Here is a 19,096-nt window from a genome sequence, read left to right on the forward strand (position 1 = left end):
TGCTAGGGTATCGTTCCAGTCAACTTTGGCCAGCTCCTCCCTCATGGCTCCATAGTCCCCTTTATTCAACTGTAACACTGACACCTCGGATCTACCCTTCTCCCTCTCCAATTGTAGATTAAAACTGACCATATTATCCGATTCATTACATAACACTAAATCCAGAATAGCCTTCTTCCTGGTAGGCTCCAATACAAACTGCTCTAAGAATCCATCACAAAGGCACTCTACAAAGTCCCTTTCTTGCGGTCCAATACCAACCTGATTTTCCCAGTCTACCTGCATGTTGAAATCTCCCATAACAACCACAGCATTACCTTTGCTACATGCCAAGTTTAACTCCTGATTCAACTTGCACCCAATGTCCAGGCTCCTGTTTGGGGGCCTGTAGATAAGTTCCATTAGGGTCTTTTTACCCTTACAATTCCTTAGTTCTATCCATACTGACTCCACATCTCTTGTTACAAGGGCCTCAAAGTTGGAGTAGGCGGCGCGACTCGCGTTGCAGCGGCCCCTACAGCCTGTCTGTCTTCTTATTATTTTTAATCTAGTTAAATGTAGTTGTCGTGTTTATTTTTATATACGGTTTTTAACTGTGTATATGTGGGGGGCGGGAAACTTTTAAAATCGCTTCCCTGCACGGGAGACCCAACCTTTTCACTGTTGGGTCTCCGTTGTCGTTTGGGCCTAGCGGAGTGCGCAGCTGTGGCCGGCCTCGGAGCATTGGGAGCGGTTGTGGCTCACTGCTGCGGCCCGACTCCGGAACTGGGAGGCTCTAGCTGCAGGCCGGTGGACTGTGACATCGGGAGCTCGCGGGTCCGGGTGGGAGACTGCTTTTCGGAGCTCCGGCAATGCAACTTCTCCAGCTCCAGGGTTGGAACAACCCGGAGCGAGACCATACATCGCCCCGCGCTGCTTCAATGGCCGCGGAAACATTCCAACGCCCGCCGGGGGCCCCAACTTTGTGACATTTAGACCTGGTGCGGGGCCGTACATCACCCGGCACGGCCTTAAATGGCCGTGGGACTTACCATTGTCCGACTGGGGCTTCAACATCGGGAGAAAAATGGTGCAGGGGTGAGAAAAGACTTTGCCTTCCATCACAGTGAGGAGGAGATTCACTGTGATGGATGTTTGTGTGAATTGAATTGTTTGTGTGTCTTGTAGGAATTGTTTTGTTTGTATGGCTGTAGAAACGGAGTTTCGTTTGAGCCTCACTGAAATTCAAATGACATGGAATGAATGTTGAATTGAAAACGCTCCTTTTGTGCACTTTCGGCCTCAGCCGCCGAGACAGGGCAGCCAGACTCCTGCACATGGATGGCCTTGGCGATCGCAAGCCATCCGTGCTTATGGATGAAATGCTCGCCTTGATTGGCAGACACATGACCTACCTCCTGTTCGAACAGGTGTTCCTCGAGCAGATGCCTGATGACATTCGCCTGCTCCTCGCGGACGACAATTTCACCGACCCCTGACTGCTGGCAGCCCGTGCAGACGTGCTGTGGCAGGCGAAACAGCAGGGTTGGCATCACCATCAGTCGGGTGTTAGCGGTGCCTCGGCGGGTCAAGAGGCACGGCAATGAGGCCGACCACGAGCGACGCCGGCAAAGGTACGTGGTGCTACTACCACCAGAGGTGAAGTTTCGAGGCCCGCCGATGCCAACCACCCAGCACGCATCCAGGGAAATGCCTCGGCCGTCCGCCAGTGGTGTCTACTGCGGCCGGCCACAAGCATTGCCTACTCTACACCTGGGACCATCATTTGCGGCGGTGTTTTCTCTTGGACACAGGACAACTGTGGGGACAACCTGTTTGTGTCCTGCACATCGCATGCAAAAACAGCTCGGTCACAGATGCATTAGCCCGCGCCGCCATGAATACCATCCACGCTTTGGCCCCAGGTGACGACTATACGGCCATGGCGGCCACCTAGCGAGAGGGTGAGGAGATGTTCACCTACTGCACCACCATCTCAGGCCTGTTGTTGGAGGATGAGCGATTTGGGCCCGCTGACACCGTGCTCCTCTGTGTGGTGTCTACCGGGCAACCAAGACCCATCATCCCTGCCGCCTGGTGCTGCTGCATTTTCGACATGGTTCATGGTTTGACTCGCCCTTCCATCCGGACAACAATGGCACTGGTGACAGCCAAGTTCATGTGGCAAGGTGTGCGCAAACTGGTCGGCAACTGGGCCAGGGCATGCATCCCCTGTCAAACCTCAAAGATTCAGCGACACATCAAGGTGCCGCTGCAAAATTTCACCCTGCCACACCGGCGTTCCGACCACATCCACGTGGACATCATTGGACCGCTGCCCCCATCCAGAGATGTGGACCGATTCACGAGATGGCCGGAAGCCTTCCCACTTTTGGAGACATCCACTGCAACGTGTGCACGTGCCCTCACTGCCCACTGGATCGCCCGCTTTGGTGTGCTGGTGGAAATCTCCAACAGAGGTGCGCAGTTTACCTCTGATTTTTGGTCAGCGATGACCCGGCTGCTTGGCGCTCAGCTGAACCACACTACGGCCTACCACCCGCAAACGAGCGGCCTAGTGGAGAGGTTTCACCGGCACCTGAAGGCAGCCCTGAAGGCACGGCTCACGGGCCCGGACTGGATGGAAGAATAGCCGTGGGTCCTGCTGGGCATACGCACTGCCCCGAAAGAGGACCTGGCAATTTCCTCTACCGAGTTGGTGTATGGCGTCCTGCTTACGGTCCCAGGGGACTTCATCCCGGTGGCATGTGGACATCAGGAACTGCCCACGACCATGCTGACGCGCCTCCGGGAGAAGGTGGGCACGCTCTCGCCAGTCGCAACATCCCGCCACGGACTCACCACCACGTACGTCCCTCCAGGTCTGCCCTCCAGGACTGCCAGTATGTCTTCCTTTGCCACGATTCCCAACGTACGCCACTGCAAAGGCCTTATGAGGGACCTTACCAGGTATTGCAACACGGCACCACATTGGAATTAGAAGGATTGGCAGTTGGAGTGGAACTCGGGTGCTCACGAGCGACGGCACATTAGTAATAGAGATATTAACTTGATGCGTGCAAGAGCGATGGGGCTGTATCGGTTAATTATTAAACAGAATGTTTACACAATGCACGGACCTCTACAAGATCATTGTTTGGTGTCTGAGAAGGCACAGTTAGGAATCCCGCTTACGTTTAATGTGTGCAGTTTCTTTTGATTAATCTATTTAATTAATAACATTTTTTTCTCCCCCAGGTTGTTTATTTCATGGTAATGGCTTTGCTTACAGAATTTTCCAAATCCCTGGTATCCATAACTATTGATTTGCTGTACCATCTCCAACAGATAATGCTCGATGGACATGATATTCGGTCCTTGAATGTTAGGCATCTCAGAGAATTTATTGGAGTTGTGAGCCAGGAGCCCATCCTCTTTGCCACCACAATAACTGACAACATTCGCTATGGCTGTGAAGATGTCAGCATGACTGACATTGAAGAGGCTACCAAGGAAGCTAATGCATATGAATTCATTATGAAATTGCCAGATGTAAGTAATGACCTTAACGAAAAAGACACAAATTGCTGGAGTAACTCAGCGAGTCAACTCAGGTAGTATGTCAGTAGAACATGAATAATTGGCGTTTCAGGTTGGGACCCTTCTTTATTTACCGAGTCTGAAGAATGGTCCTGACCTGAAATGTCACCTTTCCATGTTCTCCAGAGAGGCTGCTTGACCTGCTGAGTTACTCCTGAACTTTGTATCTTTTAAAAAAAATAAATCAGCATTTGTAATTCCTTGTTTGTCGGTACCGGCCGTACCTATTCTGAGTTGCCATTATAATTTCTGCACCTCAAGAGGTTGATTTATGTATAGATACTTTGATGAAGACAGTCACTCACAGGGTCTGCTCTATAAAATAGCATCTTAAATAAATGGACCTGCTGGTCTAGATCCAATGATTCCACACGGCGGCATGTAGTATAACTGTTGTCAGATGCATGTCAAAATAAAATATCCATTTGCCTTCTGTTATGAATTCCTACCTATTCTTCTTCTTCGTGCGTATGGCGTGCACAGCCTAAAGTTGTAGGACAACTTGTTTTATTTGATTGTGCATGCCAGGTTGATTGCATTTGTTAAAACAGGGCGGACCACGTGAAGGTTGCAATCTCCCACCCCAATTCATACCTACCATTAAAATTGTCTCAAGCAAAGCTACCTGTTCTAGGTCTGATCTATCCTCCAGGAGATTAAGATCTCCTTGAAATGATGCTTTTCTTCCCATGTTCCCCTTATATTTTCTTTTCTATCTGATTTAGTTTACTGCAGGGATACCTGCCCTTTGGCCCACTGAATTCACCCTGACCAGTGATCACCACGTACACTAACACTATCCTACACACTAGGGACAATTTATAATTATTTTACCGAAGTCAATTAACCTACACACATGTATATTTTTCGAGTGTGGGAGGAAACCTCAGCACCCGAAGAAAACCCACACGGTCACAGGGAGAACGTATAAACTCCGTACAGACAGTAACTGTAGTCGGGATTGAACCCGGATCTCTGGCGCTGTAAGGCAGCAGCTCTACCACTGTGCTGCCCCTATGCCACTGTGGCTGAGGAAATGTGTCCATGCCCCAATGCTTTTAGAGCATTCAAACACCTTTACAATATGAATATGCATTAGTTGGGCTGATCACCGTGAAAGGTGAAAGCCTTCAGGTAGCTGTTAGGATCATGGAGGTTTTTCAAAGCTCATATGTGTAACATTTTGTTTATTACAAATCCATTGTAAACCTACTAACAGCTCTATCCCTGCGTTTTGCTGCAGAAATTCAATACATTAGTTGGAGAAAGAGGCACACAGCTCAGTGGAGGTCAGAAGCAAAGAATTGCCATTGCACGTGCACTGGTTCGCAATCCCAAAATCCTGCTGCTGGATGAAGCGACGTCTGCATTAGATGCTGAGAGTGAAGCTGCAGTCCAGGTTGCACTTGACAAGGTACTGATGGTCTCGCCACACTGGCATTGTGAGCTTGGTTGTGTTGCTGGAGGCTTGTTGCAAAATAGTAAGTGTGGTTCACATTTTCACTTTGATAACAAAATCATCTCCCCCTTCACCACCATCACTCTGCACAACCAAAGCCCCACCTCACACCAGCTTTGCCGCACGCTAACACCACACCACACCTCTATGCCGCCCCTCGCACAACCTCGTGCCAATGCCACGACCTCCCACCATTGTACTGCATCACCATCCCCAGCTACCGCCCTACACCATAATTTCCTTGCACAGCCAGCACCCTATCACCACCCATACCACCACCATCCTGCACCGCCAATATCCCGGGCCACAACTGCCCAACACCAGTATCCATTCCATTACCACCATTCCACAACCTGGCTGCAAATGTCTTGAGTGGAGGAGCAGGGATGTCTTGAGTATATTAACCAGACCTTGGTATGACTACCCCTGGAATATTGCCTGCATTTTTAGTCACCTTGGAACTGATACCTTAAGTGGAAGTGGTAATTTAAGTGCCCTGTGGAAAAATTGACATTGACAGTAAACCCTTGTTTTTATGGACCTCTTTGGTCATATTGTTTACAGTGTACTATGTTTACATTTTCTGTTGTGCTGCATCAAGTAAGAATTTCATTGTTCTATCTGGGATACATGACAATAAAACACTCTCGGGAATATAACAGATTTTAGTTCTAGCAGAGTTAGTATCCCAACAGTTATCACAGTTACTCCATTAAACAATGTAACAGACAGCCTATGGTATTTTTAGCTTGTACTAACAAAACAAATGTTTTTAGTTGTTAAAATAACTTTGTACACTCAGCAGGTTAGGCACGTTAGTGTCTTTCGAAGGAGAAACGGAGTTAACGTTTAAAGTCAATGTCCTTTCACACTGGGCATTTGGTAGTGCGAATCCCTTACTCTGTTATAGTAGACAATTGGCAATAAAGGACGTCCCCCCCACATGGTCTGTTATAATGAGGGGTTACTTTGAGCTGTAAGTTGGAAACTATTTGATTGTCATTAGAAACCTGTCGGGTTCAAGATTCTCCTTCAGGGTTTGAACTCCTCCATCCTTACCTGGTCCAGCCTGAAGATTACTCCACTTCCACCAACATAATTGACTCTTAAGGGCCTGTCCCACCAGCATGCGACTGCATGCGGCTAGCGCGACCTAACGTGGTCGCTTGAGCCGTACGGCCTCGCGGGGCGGTCCCACTTCGATTGCAGGAGCTGTATGGAGTTGTGCGGGACTGGTCCCGACATCGCGCGGGGCTCCGAAAAACGTCCAAAAATTCCATGCGACAACGGCCTGTCGGCCCACAGCCGCATTGAGGCCGTACGCAGCGCCTCGATGGGCGTACGCAGCGCCTAGATGGGCGTACGCAGTGCCTCGACGGGCGTACGCAGCGTTTCGACGCCGTATGCAGCATCTTGACGGCATACACCTAGCGCGTGGTGTTGCGCGATGACGTCACCGCCCGACGTGCCGTTGCGTGATGACGTAACCGCCCAACGCCGTGCGACATCCAAATTCAGTCGGCCCGCCTCCTGCCCAGCTGATTGGTGAGTATGATGTCGGGACCAGCCCCGCACAACTCCAGACGGCTCCGCGGTTGGAAGTGGGACCGGCCCCACGAGGCTGTATGCCTCAAGCCACCACATTTGGTCGCGCTGGACGCATGCAATCGCATGCTGGTGGGACAGGCCCTTTAGTGTGTAGGAAGGAACTGCAGATGCTGATTTACATCGAAGATAGACACAAAATGCTGGAGTAACTCAGTGGGACGAGCAGCATTTCTGGATGGAAGGAATGGGTGACGTTTCGGCTCTTAAGAAGGGTCTTGACCCAAAACGTCATCTACAGAGATGTTGCCTGACTCACTGAGTTACTCCAGCATTTTGTGTTTATCATTGACTCTTTCCTGCCCCCTCAGTTCAGGAGCAATTGGGGATTGATAGTGGCCTTGGCAGTAGCATTCACATCCCAAGATTCAATGAATGAACAAAAACTTGAACCGTTCATTATTTACGAAGAACATGGAATTACAGTGAGCGCCTTGAAGTTCTGACACCTTTTGTTATGTAGGCAAACATGATGGCTCATTGTTTCATCTGTTGCAAGGATAATTACTTTATGATCGTGATTGTTTAAGGGAGGAAGTTGCCTCCACAGCCATCTGTGACAAGGAATTCACCACCCTCCGACTAAAGAACTTATCTCCTTTCTAAATATACATCCTTTTATTCTAAGACTTCGCCCTCTGGTTCTAGAATCTCTCATTAGTGGAAACATCCTCTCCACATGTACTCTATCCAGGCCTTTCATTATTTCATGTTTCAATAATGTCCCTTCCTCATCTTCGGAACTCAAGTGGGTAAAGGCCCAGTGGTGTCAAATACTCATTGTATGTTAACCCAATCATCCCCTAGAGATCGTGCCTAAAGCTTCTTTAGGTATGTTAAGAGAAAAAGATTAGTAAAGACAAATGTGGGTCCCTTGAAGGCAGAAGTAGGTGAAATTATTATTGAGAACAAGGAAATGGCAGAAGAGTTGAACAGCTACTTTGTTTCTGTCTTCCTTATAGGCTGTGGGCCGAGCATCAAAAATGTGTCTAGAAATAGGTTTTTGTTACCCAAGTCACCAAACTACATGAAACTTTCCACAGATTTAGATGAAATATGATTGAGAAGGAAGTCATAACTCGTCATTGCCAAAAGTTGCACATTAATTAAACTAATTACAAAATGAGATCGGGAAAATAAGCGCCATCTAGTGGCCAATGCCCGTATTACACCATGGGTAGCCTATTTCCATGTTGCAGTCTATTTAAACTATATATTATTGTACCAATATATATATCTTCTATATTACTAAAAGTCTGTTCTTGACCGGTTTTGGCCATCTGTGCTGCGATTTCCAAGAGAACACCTACGGCCGTCATTTTTGGCCACCTTGCTCAGAGCCCCCCTCTGCCGCATGTGTGCCGAGGATTTTTCCCGTTGATTATAACTGACAGAGATATTAATGTTTTTACAAAATTCCCCATTCTCTCTGCTGCCCCCGCTGGCGGCAGGGGGGAGGGACTATAAAACCAGGAAATGGTGTGCCACACAGTCTCTTCAAGATGGAGGAATGCAGAGGGTCACGTTTCTCTGAGCTGTGAATAACATTGAACACATGTCTACTCAAATGTAAGTGCCCTTAGTGGTTCTAAAATGCTTGCAGAATGTGTCTATTGGTTCTAAAGGTTGCAAAAAATGTCTATTGGTTCTAAAGCTTGCAAAAAAATATCTATTGGTTCTAAAGCTTGCAAAAAGTGTCTCTATTGGTTCTAAAGCGTGCAAAAAATGTCTATTGTTCTAAAGCTTGCAAAAAAGTGTCTATTGGTTCTAAAGCTTGCAGAAAATGTCTGTTGGTTCTAAAGCTTGCAAAAAATGTCTATTGGTTTTAAAGCTTGCAAAACAATGTCTATTGGTTCTAAAGCTTGCAAAAATATGTCTATTGGTTCTAAAGCTTGCAAAAAAAATGTCTATTGGTTCTAAAGCTTGCAAAAAAATGTCTATTGGTTCTAAAGCTTGCAAAAAGTGTCTTTATTGGTTCTAAAGCTTCTTACTGCAAATGGTGGCATGAAGTTGAAAGGCACTACTTACTGCAAATGGTAGCTTGGTTGCTTTGGCTTGAAGTTGAAAGGCACTTCTTACTGCAAATGGTGGCTTGGGAGCCTTTGCTTGAAGTTGAAAGGCACTATTACTGCAAATGGTGGCTTGGTTGCTTTGGCTTGAAGTTGAAAGGCACTACTTACTGCAAATGGTGGCTTGGGTGTGGCTTGAAGTTGAAAGACACCACTTACTGCAAATGGTGGCATGAAGTTGAAAGGAACTACTTACTGCAAATGGTGGCTTGGGAGCTTTGGATGAAGTTGAAAGGCACTATTACTGCAAATGGAGGCTTGGGAGCTTTGGCTTGGAGTTGAAAAGCAATACTTACTGCAACTGGTGGCTTGGTTGCTTTGGCTTGAAGTTGAAAGGCACTTTTTACTGCAAATGATGGCTTGGGTGTGGCTTGAAGTTGAAAGACACCACTTACTGCAAATGGTGGCATGAAGTTGAAAGGCACTACTTACTGCAAATGGTGGCTTGGGAGCTTTGACGAAGTTGAAAGGCACTACTCACTTACTGCAAATGGTGGCTTGGGTGTGGCTTGAAGTTGAAAGGCACTACTTACTGCAAATGGGGGGGGGCGTAGGTGCATTGGCTTGAAGTTGAAAGGCACTACTTACTGCAAATTGTGGCTTGAAGTTGAAAGGCACTACTTCCTGTAAATGATGACTTGGGTGTGGCTTGAAGTTGAGAGACACCACTTACTGCAAATGATGGCATGAAGTTGAAAGGCACTACTTACTGCAAATGGTGGCTTGGGAGCTTTGACTTGAAGTTGAAAGGCACTACTTACTGCAAATGGCTTGGGTGTGGCTTGAAATTGAAAGGCACTACTTACTGCAGATGGTGGTTTGGGTGCTTTGGCTTTACGTTGAAGCACTGCAAATGGTGGCTTGGTTGCTTTGGCTTGAAGTTGAAAGACACTACTTACTGCAAATTGTAGCTTGGGTGCTTTGGCATTGTTGAAAGGCACTGCAAATGGTGGCATGAAGTTGAAAGGCACTACTTACTGCAAGTGGTGGCTTGGGTGCATTGGCTTGAAGTTGAAAGGCACCACTTACTGCAAATGGTGGCATGAAGTTGAAAGGTACTACTTACTGCAAATGGTGGCATGAAGTTGTAAGGCACTACTTACTGCAAATGGTGGCTTGGGTGCTTTTGCTTGAAATTAAAAGGCACTACGGTAATTGAACTTACTTCCTGTTTGCACTGTATATTGATTTTAGATAAAACGCTACCACTTACGGCTGTGATTTTTGGCCATCTTACTCAGTCCCCCTCCGCTGAGCAGGTGCGGAGAATTTTTCCCATCGATGAAAGTGTTATTAATATTTTTTTAAATGTTGAGAATCTCTCTCCTGTCAATCACTCCATGATTGCTACACCTTTTCCGGGGGGGAGGGGTTATAAAACACGGAAATGTGGGTGTGGTTCAGTCTCTGCAAGATGGAGGGAGAGGTCACGACTCGCTGTCTTTAGTGGCTTTGCACCCTACTTCAAATGGTATGAAACTGCACTTGAATTTGGTGGCCTTGCACCCTGCTAGAAGTGGTAAGAAACTGCACTTGAATTTGGTGGCCTTATACCCCGCTTGAAATAGAATTTCAAGGATTAGCCGTGAGTCAACTACCAGCCCACCAGCCGTGAGTCAGTGAGTTGCCAGCACAACAGGCTTGATTGACTGAGACGCCAGCCCAAGAATCCATTTGGTGCACAATTTGCATACTAGCCCTCTGGAAACCAGTCCCTTCAGCCCACAACACCCATACTAGCGCTCCAGAAAGCACCCCTCCCCCCTCCCCCTAACCCCCACTGGCCACCAATATTAGAATTGGTGGAGAGGTGGAATATTGCGTTAGATGACCAGCCCTCCTGTGTGATGCTGGGACCCAACGGGTCCCACTTAGTCTAGTATATATATATAACCTGTTAATATGAATGTTATCATATATAATTAAGTATAATTATATTATATAAAAATAATATAATGAATATAATTGTGAGTGCTTTTTTTAATGACACTGTCGCAGAGGTCCTGCTCCTGAACCAGCCTAATTAATGGGTTAGGGCTGTTCTTGTGAGTTCCTCCCTTTACTGAACCCCACTGACTGCCAGTGTGCAGAATGGGGGTGACGGCCATAGTGGGAATGGGGCAGTGCCAGGCAGACATGTTCCAGTCGCTTTAATAGGAAATTAAATTAGACTGCAGCAGATGTCCCAGGTTTTAAGGGCTCATGAACCTGCCTAAATAAAGGGTCAGGACAGATCCTCTAGGTTTCCCCATTTACTGAACCCAGCTGACTGCCAAAGTGGGGAGAGTGGGGGTAACGGCCATAGTGGGACTGGGGCAGTGCCAGACCTGTAAGGGACCTGTCTTATTTCTTATGTAAATGTCACATCCTGGCTAAGAATCGAATGCTCTGATGTTTACTCGATGAATATTCATTTTTAGCTACAATGAGCTTATATTTATGTTATAGACCCCCCCCCCCCCGATGGTGCCTTTGCAAATGAGGGCTATTACTTTTGACCTAAAAGAACCCTAAAAGTGTTGCATTGTTTATCTCTAGTTTGTGTGTGTGTGTGTCTGTGTATGCCTTTCAAACGTGTATCTGTGGATGTAAGTGTGTATGTAAGTGTGGATGAATGTATGTGTGCATGTATGTTTGGATGTGTACATGTATGTCAGCGTGTGAATGGGTGTGTGTGTGTGCGGATTTATGAGTGCATGTATGTATGTGTGTGTTTGCATGCATGGAAGTGTGCGTATGGATGGATGTGTGTGTGGATGTGCGTATGTTTGTAAGTATGTGGATCGGTGGGTGGATTGTCGCAGTCATTCACCGGCACGCCATTATCATAAGTAATTCACCCATTGTTTAAATAATTTGACCAAATAAACAGTGCAACGATCCACATTAAAATAAAACTTTATATAATCATTTTCTTCCACAATCTATTTATTTTGTGTACTTTGAACCTTTACAAATGATGCAATGCGCTGGTAGGACATGCCTGCAGTCAGTGTGCTCGTCAGTTGCTGTTTGTTGACTATGACTTGTCATGGATCGAAGCAGTCTCTTTGGGGCCAGCTCATCTGCTTCACCATCAGGAACTGCCTCTTGAGGTGATTCACCTGCTTCAGGCTTTTCAGCATCTTGAACTCAATTGAAAGAGGAAAAAGAAAACAGAAAACGAATGAAAAGTAAAATTAATCAACATCCTCAAATATATCTTTTTATTTTTCAAAGTAACATTATATGACCATAAGTAAAAAGATTTGTTGTTTGAGTCCTATCATTACCTTTCTTCCTTCTAGACTTTGCTATCGCTCGATTTATTGTTGTTATGTAGCAGAAGTGATGATAGCACTCTGCATGATAACCTGGGGTACACTGCTGCCTCCTAATAATAGAAGATAATATGTGTCAGGGTGTATTTTACATCTTTTCATGTTTTATATTATGTAAGACAATATCGACATATCAATGAGGAAATTAAACATGTATGCATGTCCAGGTAGATGGGATGGCAAGTCTGCAAATTATCAAATTAGTGTTCATTAAAGCATAGTGCATGTCCACACTAAACACTTTTGTGTGGACAGGCTCTGAAGAGTGGAGGGGCAGAAGCTGCAGAAAAATAAACTCTCATATTACTTAGGTCTGCATGGACTTCAATTCATAAAATGTCAATCTCTTCTTAATGTCAATGAGACTTACACTGTAATTTACTGCCATAGATAAGACTTCAAGTTCAAGTGCAGGAGCAGAGGGTGCAGAATAGCTAGAGAAAGAAACATCTCATAGTACCTAGGTCTGCATGGACTTCCATTCATAAAGTGTCAACCTCTATTTAATGTCAATGAGACTTACACTGTAATTTACTACAATTGATAAGTTATTTCAAGTTTAAGTAGAGGCTACAGAAAAAAAAATCTCATAGTCATTAAGTCTGCATGGACTTCAATTCATAAAATTTCAACCTCTTCTTAATGTTAATAAATTTTGTTAATTAATAATTAATACATTAATTAATAATTGTTAATAAATAATGTTAATTAATCTTAATAAAATTCCACCTCCAGTTTAAATTCCATTTGGAATATTTTGGAGGACCAAGAAACCAAGAAGAATGTTAATGAGAATAACAATAGGTTACTACCATAGAAAAACTAGTTCAAGTTCACATATCACCAATTCATTTCTCCAGAAACATCAACCATTTCTGACCATTTCTCACTGCAATGAAGCCTATAAAGTGCGATCAATATCCCTCCGTTTTTCTCCCATGGTCGTGGCCTGGAAACGGCCGCTACAGACGGCACTATGTACAGCCTCCCTATTACAGCTCCGCATTTGCGAATTGGCCGCTTCTTAATTGAGACTGCGGCTTCACTAATATTAAGGGACCTAGGCCCCGTGGTCAGAGCACTTTTTCCCGGTAAGTTATCGCAGGCAGCTCCGAGATTAGCTGTTAAAGACTTACAAGCTGGCATTAGTGACAATGTTTAATTGACTGTTTTATGGATACATATAGTTTAGGCCCTCAACTTCATGAATGAATGAGTGAGTGAGAGTGAATGAATTTATTCACATTATAAAAGGGTGCAATTAAATTAATTAAAGTCCATACAGGTAGATTTTCATAAATTCAGACTTTAGATCTTACCTTTCAGTTAGAGTTGATTCCTGGCTGTTTTCTTTGTGTTCCAGCACCTCAGCAGCGACTTTGCTTTCAAGGCTTTCTTCCTCTTCTATCCACTTAGCAGCACATTCTTCAGACTTTTTAATGCTTTTCTCACTAAATTCAATTACCCTGCTGCAAGTTTCCATGACATGTATTCCACAGAACAAATCGGAATCTCCAGTAAAACAGACATCTGTAGAGGCACCTTCAGCCATTTTGTGTGTTAGCCTGAAGCAAAGCGCGTGATTGGTCAACTGGCAGACAAATCAATGTTAAACGTGCTTTGATTGGACTAAGAATTACCCGAAATTTTTCTGTTTTTTCTCTAATTTAATAAAAATGTGCAAGTCTTGTTCATGACGAGTTTCAGGGGTGATTTATATAATTTTTTTATACAATATGTGAACATTTCATGTAGTTTGGTGACTTCGGTCACGAAACAGTAGAATAAAGCTCCTCGGCCCACAGCCTATTAGTGAAGACAGAACTAATCTCCAAGATGTACTAGAGGACAGAGGATCTAGGGATACAAAGGAACTGAAAGAAATTTGCATTAGGCGAGATATAGTATTGGGTAGACTGATGGGACTGAAGGCTGATAAATCCCCAGAGCCTGATGGTCTGCATCCCAGGGTACTCAAGGAGGTGGCTCTAGAAATCGTGGACGCATTGGTGATCATTTTCCAGTGTTCTATAGATTCAGGATTCCTGTGGATTGGAAGGTTGCTAATGTTATCCCACTTTTCAAGAAAAGTGCAAGAGAGAAAACGGTGAATTATAGACCAGTTAGCCTGACATCAGTGGTGGGGAAGATGCTGGAGTCAATTATTAAAGAAATAATAACGGTGCATTTGGATAGCAGTAAAAGGATTGGTCTGTCCGCATGGATTTATAAAAGGGAAATCCTGCTGTAACAATCTTCTGGAAATTTTTGAGGATGTGACCAGTAAAATGGATGGAGGAGGGCCAGTGGATGTAGTGTATCTGGACTTTCAGAAAGCCTTTGATAAGGTCCCTCATGGGTGATTAGTGGGAAAAATTAGAGCACATGATATTGGGGGTAGGGTATTGACATGGATAGAGAATTGGTTGGCAGACAGGAAACGAAGAGTAGGGATTTGCTGATGACACAAATCTGGGTGGCATTGTGAACTGTGCAGAGGATGCTAGGAGGTTGCAGGGTGACGTGGACAGGTTGAGTGAGTTGGCAGTTTTGTTCTCCTAATTTGAGGAAGGCCATCCTTGCTATTGAGGGAGTGCACCGTTGATCCACGAGGTTAATCCCTGGGAATGCGGGGCTGTCATATGAGGAAATATTGGAAAGACTGGGCTTGTATTTACTGGAGTTTGCAAGGTTGAGAGGGGATCTTATAGAAACATATAACATTATAAAAGGACTGGTCAAGCTTGATGCAGGAAAAAAAATCCCAATGTTGGGTGAGTCCTGAATCAGGGGCCACAGTCTAAGAATAAAGGGGAGGCCATTTACATTTTTTTCACCCAGAGAGTTTTGAATTTGTGGAATTCTCTGCCACAGAAGGAGTGGAGGCCGATTCAAGGGTGAATTTAAAAGAGAGTTAGATAGAGCTCGAGGGACTTGCGGAATCAAGGGATATGGGGAGATGGCAGGCACGGGTTACTGATCATTGATGATCAGCCATGATCACAATGAATGGCAGTGCTGGCTTGAAGGGCCAAATGGCCTCTTCCTGCACCTATTTCCTATGTTGTGTTATGTGTCCTTCAGACTTCTGAAGGTGGGCCCCCATCCTGAAACGTAACCCGTCCTTTTTTCCAAAGATGCTGCCTGACCAACTGAGTTACTCCAGCACTTTGTGTCTATCCATGATTCTGTGAATATTGTCAGGGCACCAAGGGAACCCCCTGCTCTCCTTTGACTTGTTCTGGGATCTCTGGTATATAAATCCAAACTCATAGAACAAGTCGATAGTGTCCCTTTCAAAGAAAGGCTGCTCCAACAAAACCAACCAGTGCCTTTCACTGCTGCACAGTGTGTCCAGCCCTACTACCCTCTGACCCAGAGCAACAATAATAGCTCATTGAACCAAAGAATTTAAGAAGCTTATACACAAGAGTGTAGTTTTTCAGATTAAGAAACGAACACTGATATTCAGTTGGAAGCATCTCACAAACTTATGATATGTTCTATATTCTCTCAAAGGTACGACAAGGCCGCACCACAATAGTAATTGCTCATCGCCTGTCAACTGTTCAAAATGCAGACGTCATTGCAGGATTGGAAGACGGTGTAATTGCAGAGCTGGGAACCCATGAACAACTGATGGAAACAAAGGGGATCTATTACAACTTGGTCACCACACAGGTACTACTGATGAAGGAAATAAATCACACACATAGGTTTAATTTTGCTAAAAAAAAACTGTACACATATTAATATTTTTACTTTTACTTCAGACTTTTAAGCGTGAAAATGAAGATCAAGAGGGAACTGATGATAAAACAGAAGCAAAAAGCACCAAAAAGATACTGCCTGGACAGCCCAAGCAAGGTAGTGTAAAAAAGGCAAAAATAGTCGAGGAGAAGACAGATGCAAGTGAGGATGCACAGGTAGGATTCACATTAATGTGAAAAATAAGAATATAATCTCCACTGTAAATGAATTTGAGTTTTAAATGTTGAATCAAAAGTTTTATGAGAGTACATTGCATGTTAATTCTCCAGTCAGTCCTCTTGCGCAAAATAAATCTTATCATACATTCTATTTTTATCCTATTGTAAACATTGATACGATGAAGAGGTAAAGGAAGAGTTCAATGCTGTTTTTGCTGATTCAATTTGGTAATACCCACCCTGTATGTTAATTATGTAATATAGGTTTCAAACATTCATAATAATGTACAGTTATTAAAAGCATGAATCTCCCGTGTAGAATTAGTTAGAACAGCATGAACGTGGGTACAATTTCAACTTAACCCAACAATGAGTTGAAAAAATGCCGCCTGCAAGAACTATGAGTTGGAAGTTAGGACTTACTGCCTTTATTACTGTCAACAGTTTTGTGCACGATTGCTGACCACAAAACTGTTGATCATAAGAAAGGCAGAACATTCTAGAAATACTCCACAGTTCAACAGCGTCTGTGGAAAGAGCATCAGATATCATTGACCTATCATCCAGTGTGTTTATGTTTTTTACAATGGTTCAATGGTACTTTATTGTCACATGTAACAAGTTACAGAGAGATTTACTTTTGTATACAGATCAATACAACTATCACTATACATAAGCACCTACAGTGCCCTCCATAATGTTTGGGACAAAGTCCCTTTATTTAATGGTACACAAAAATGCTGGAGAAACTCAGCGGGTGCAGCAGCATCTATGGAGCGAAGGAAATAGGCAAAGTTTCGGGCCGAACCCCTTTTTCAGACTGATGGGGGGGAGGGGTGTGGGGAGATTAAAGGAAAAAGGAGGAGGAGGAGGAGCCCGAAGGCTGAGGGATGGGAGGAGACAGCCCGAGGGCTGAGGAAGGGAAGGAGACAGCAAGGACTAACAAAATTGGGAGAATTCAATGTTCATGCCCCCAGGATGCAGACTGCACAAGCGGAATATGAGGTGTTGTTCCTCAAATTTCCGGTGTTGCTCGCTCTGGCCATGGAGGAGACCCAGGACAGAGAGGTCGGATACGGAGTGGGAGGGGGAGTTGAAGTGCTGAGCCACCGGGAGTTCAGCTTGGTTATTGCGGACCGAGCGGAGGTGTTGGGCGAAACGATAGCCCAGCCTTGGTCTCACCGATATAGATCTGCTGACATCTAGAGCAGCGGATGCAATAGATGAGGTAGGAGGAGATGCAGGTAAACCTCTGTCGCACCTGGAACGACTTCTTGGGTCCTTGAATGGAGTTGAGGGGGGAGGTAAAGGGGCAAGTGTTGCATCTCATGTGGTTGCAATGGAAAGTGCCCGGGGAGGGGGTGGTACGGGAGGGAAGGGAAGGGAAGAATTGACAAGGGAGTTACGGAGGGAGCGGTCTTTGCGGAAGGCAGACATGGGGGGAGGGGAAGTTGTGGTGAGTGGTGGGGTCACGTTGGAGGTGGCGAAACTGACGGAGGATTACTTGTTGTATGTGACGGCTGGTGGGGTGAAAGGTGAGGACTAGGGGGACTCGGCCCTTGTTGCGATTGGGGGGATGGGGAGAGAGAGCAGTCTTGCGGAGTATGGAAGAGACCCTGGTGCGAGTCTCATCTATGGTGGAGGTGGAGAACTTTCAGTATTTTCCAGCATCTGCAGTTCCTTCTTGAACCCTTTATTTAATTATTTGGGTCTGTACACAATTTGAGATTTGTAATAGAAACAATCACATGTGGTTAAAGTGTACATTGTCAGATTTTAATAAAGGCCATTTTTATACATTTCTACACCCTGTTGAAATTACAGCAGTGTTTATACATAGTCCCTCCATTTCAGGGCACCATAATGTTTGTGACACAGCAATATCATGTAAATGAAAGTAGTCATGTTTAGTATTTTGTTGCATATCCTTTGCATGCAATGACAGCTTGAAGTCTGCGATTCATGGACATCACCAGTTGCTGGGTGTCTTCTCTGGCGATGCTCTGCCAGGGCCGGAATTACGTATGCTTCACAACCTTAAACTTAGGGCCTCGAGATCTAGGGGGGCCTTGGCCTCACGAATACAAATTTTGACATAGTGGCGTTGTTAGAAAACCTACCATCAGTGGCACTCCCCGCCGTCTTCCACCATCAATTCCACTGAGCCTGGCCACTCCACCGCCATCCGGCAGCCCGCAGCCCGCAGCCGTGTCCTTACCTGCAGCCGAGACTCGGCATCGGGCCTGAAGTTTCCATGCTTCAGACTCCAACTCACCTGGGTTTGACTGCGCTGGGTCCTAGTGCCAGTCCCCCCAACCCTGGTAACATCAGTGGCTGTTCCACTGGGTCTTCCCCATCCCCCTCAAACCATGTGACCCCAACTCTTCCCCACCCACAGTCCTCATAACCCCCTCCCCCCACCACCTCCCCACCAGACATCGCATCAGTCCACTTACCTGCCTTCCTCTGTCCCCAAGCCCCAACATTGCCGTGTGTTCACCAACCCCCCTGACCTCTCCCTCTCAGATACCGAACGGTCTGTCCACAGCAGAGGCCTCACCTTTGTCCCGCTCCGTCCCCACCTCAATGAGTTCCGCGCACGCCGCGATTTGGAGCTCTTCTTCCGTCGCCTCCGCCTCACAGCGTTCTTCCATGGGAAGGAGTCCTCACCCCCAATTGATGATTCCTTTTCCCGCCTCTAACGGACCCCCTTCACTCAAATCCCCCGTGGCATTGAAACAGGAGATGTGGGTGACATCTGGAGTCAGTATGGATAGAACTGAGGAATTGTAAGGGTAAAAAGACTCTATTGGGACTAATCTGCAGGCCCCCAAACAGTAGCCTGCACATAGGGCACAAGTTGAATCAGGAGTTAAATTTGGCATGTAGCAAAAGTAATGCTGTGGTTGTTATGGGAGATTTCAACATGCAGGTCTGGGAAAATCAGGTTGGTACTGGCCTCCAAGAAAGGGACTTGGAGTGCCTTTGTGATGGATTCTTTGAACAGGTTGTATTGGAGCCTACCAGGGAGAAGGCAATTCTGGATTTAGTGTTATGTAATGAACTGGATTTGATAAAGGACCTTGAGGTTAATGAGCCATTAGGAGGCAGTGACCCTAACATGGTCAGGTTTAA

The 19,096-nt window shown here is 45.5% G+C and overlaps 1 protein-coding gene across 1 annotated transcript in view; it reads left to right on the forward strand.

Annotated features, from left to right (window-relative positions):
- Nucleotides 1-19,096, forward strand: part of abcb4 (ATP-binding cassette, sub-family B (MDR/TAP), member 4) — a 128,766-nt gene that overhangs the window by 54,994 nt on the left and 54,676 nt on the right. The window contains exons 13-16 of the mRNA XM_055655606.1: nt 3,328-3,531; nt 4,823-4,993; nt 15,552-15,713; nt 15,806-15,958. Of these exons, the coding sequence (XP_055511581.1) occupies nt 3,328-3,531; nt 4,823-4,993; nt 15,552-15,713; nt 15,806-15,958 (690 nt within the window). The remainder of the gene's footprint in view (nt 1-3,327; nt 3,532-4,822; nt 4,994-15,551; nt 15,714-15,805; nt 15,959-19,096) is intronic.

Source organism: Leucoraja erinacea, chromosome 2, assembly GCF_028641065.1.
Source record: "Leucoraja erinacea ecotype New England chromosome 2, Leri_hhj_1, whole genome shotgun sequence".
NCBI classification, from domain to species: Eukaryota; Metazoa; Chordata; class Chondrichthyes; order Rajiformes; family Rajidae; genus Leucoraja; species Leucoraja erinaceus.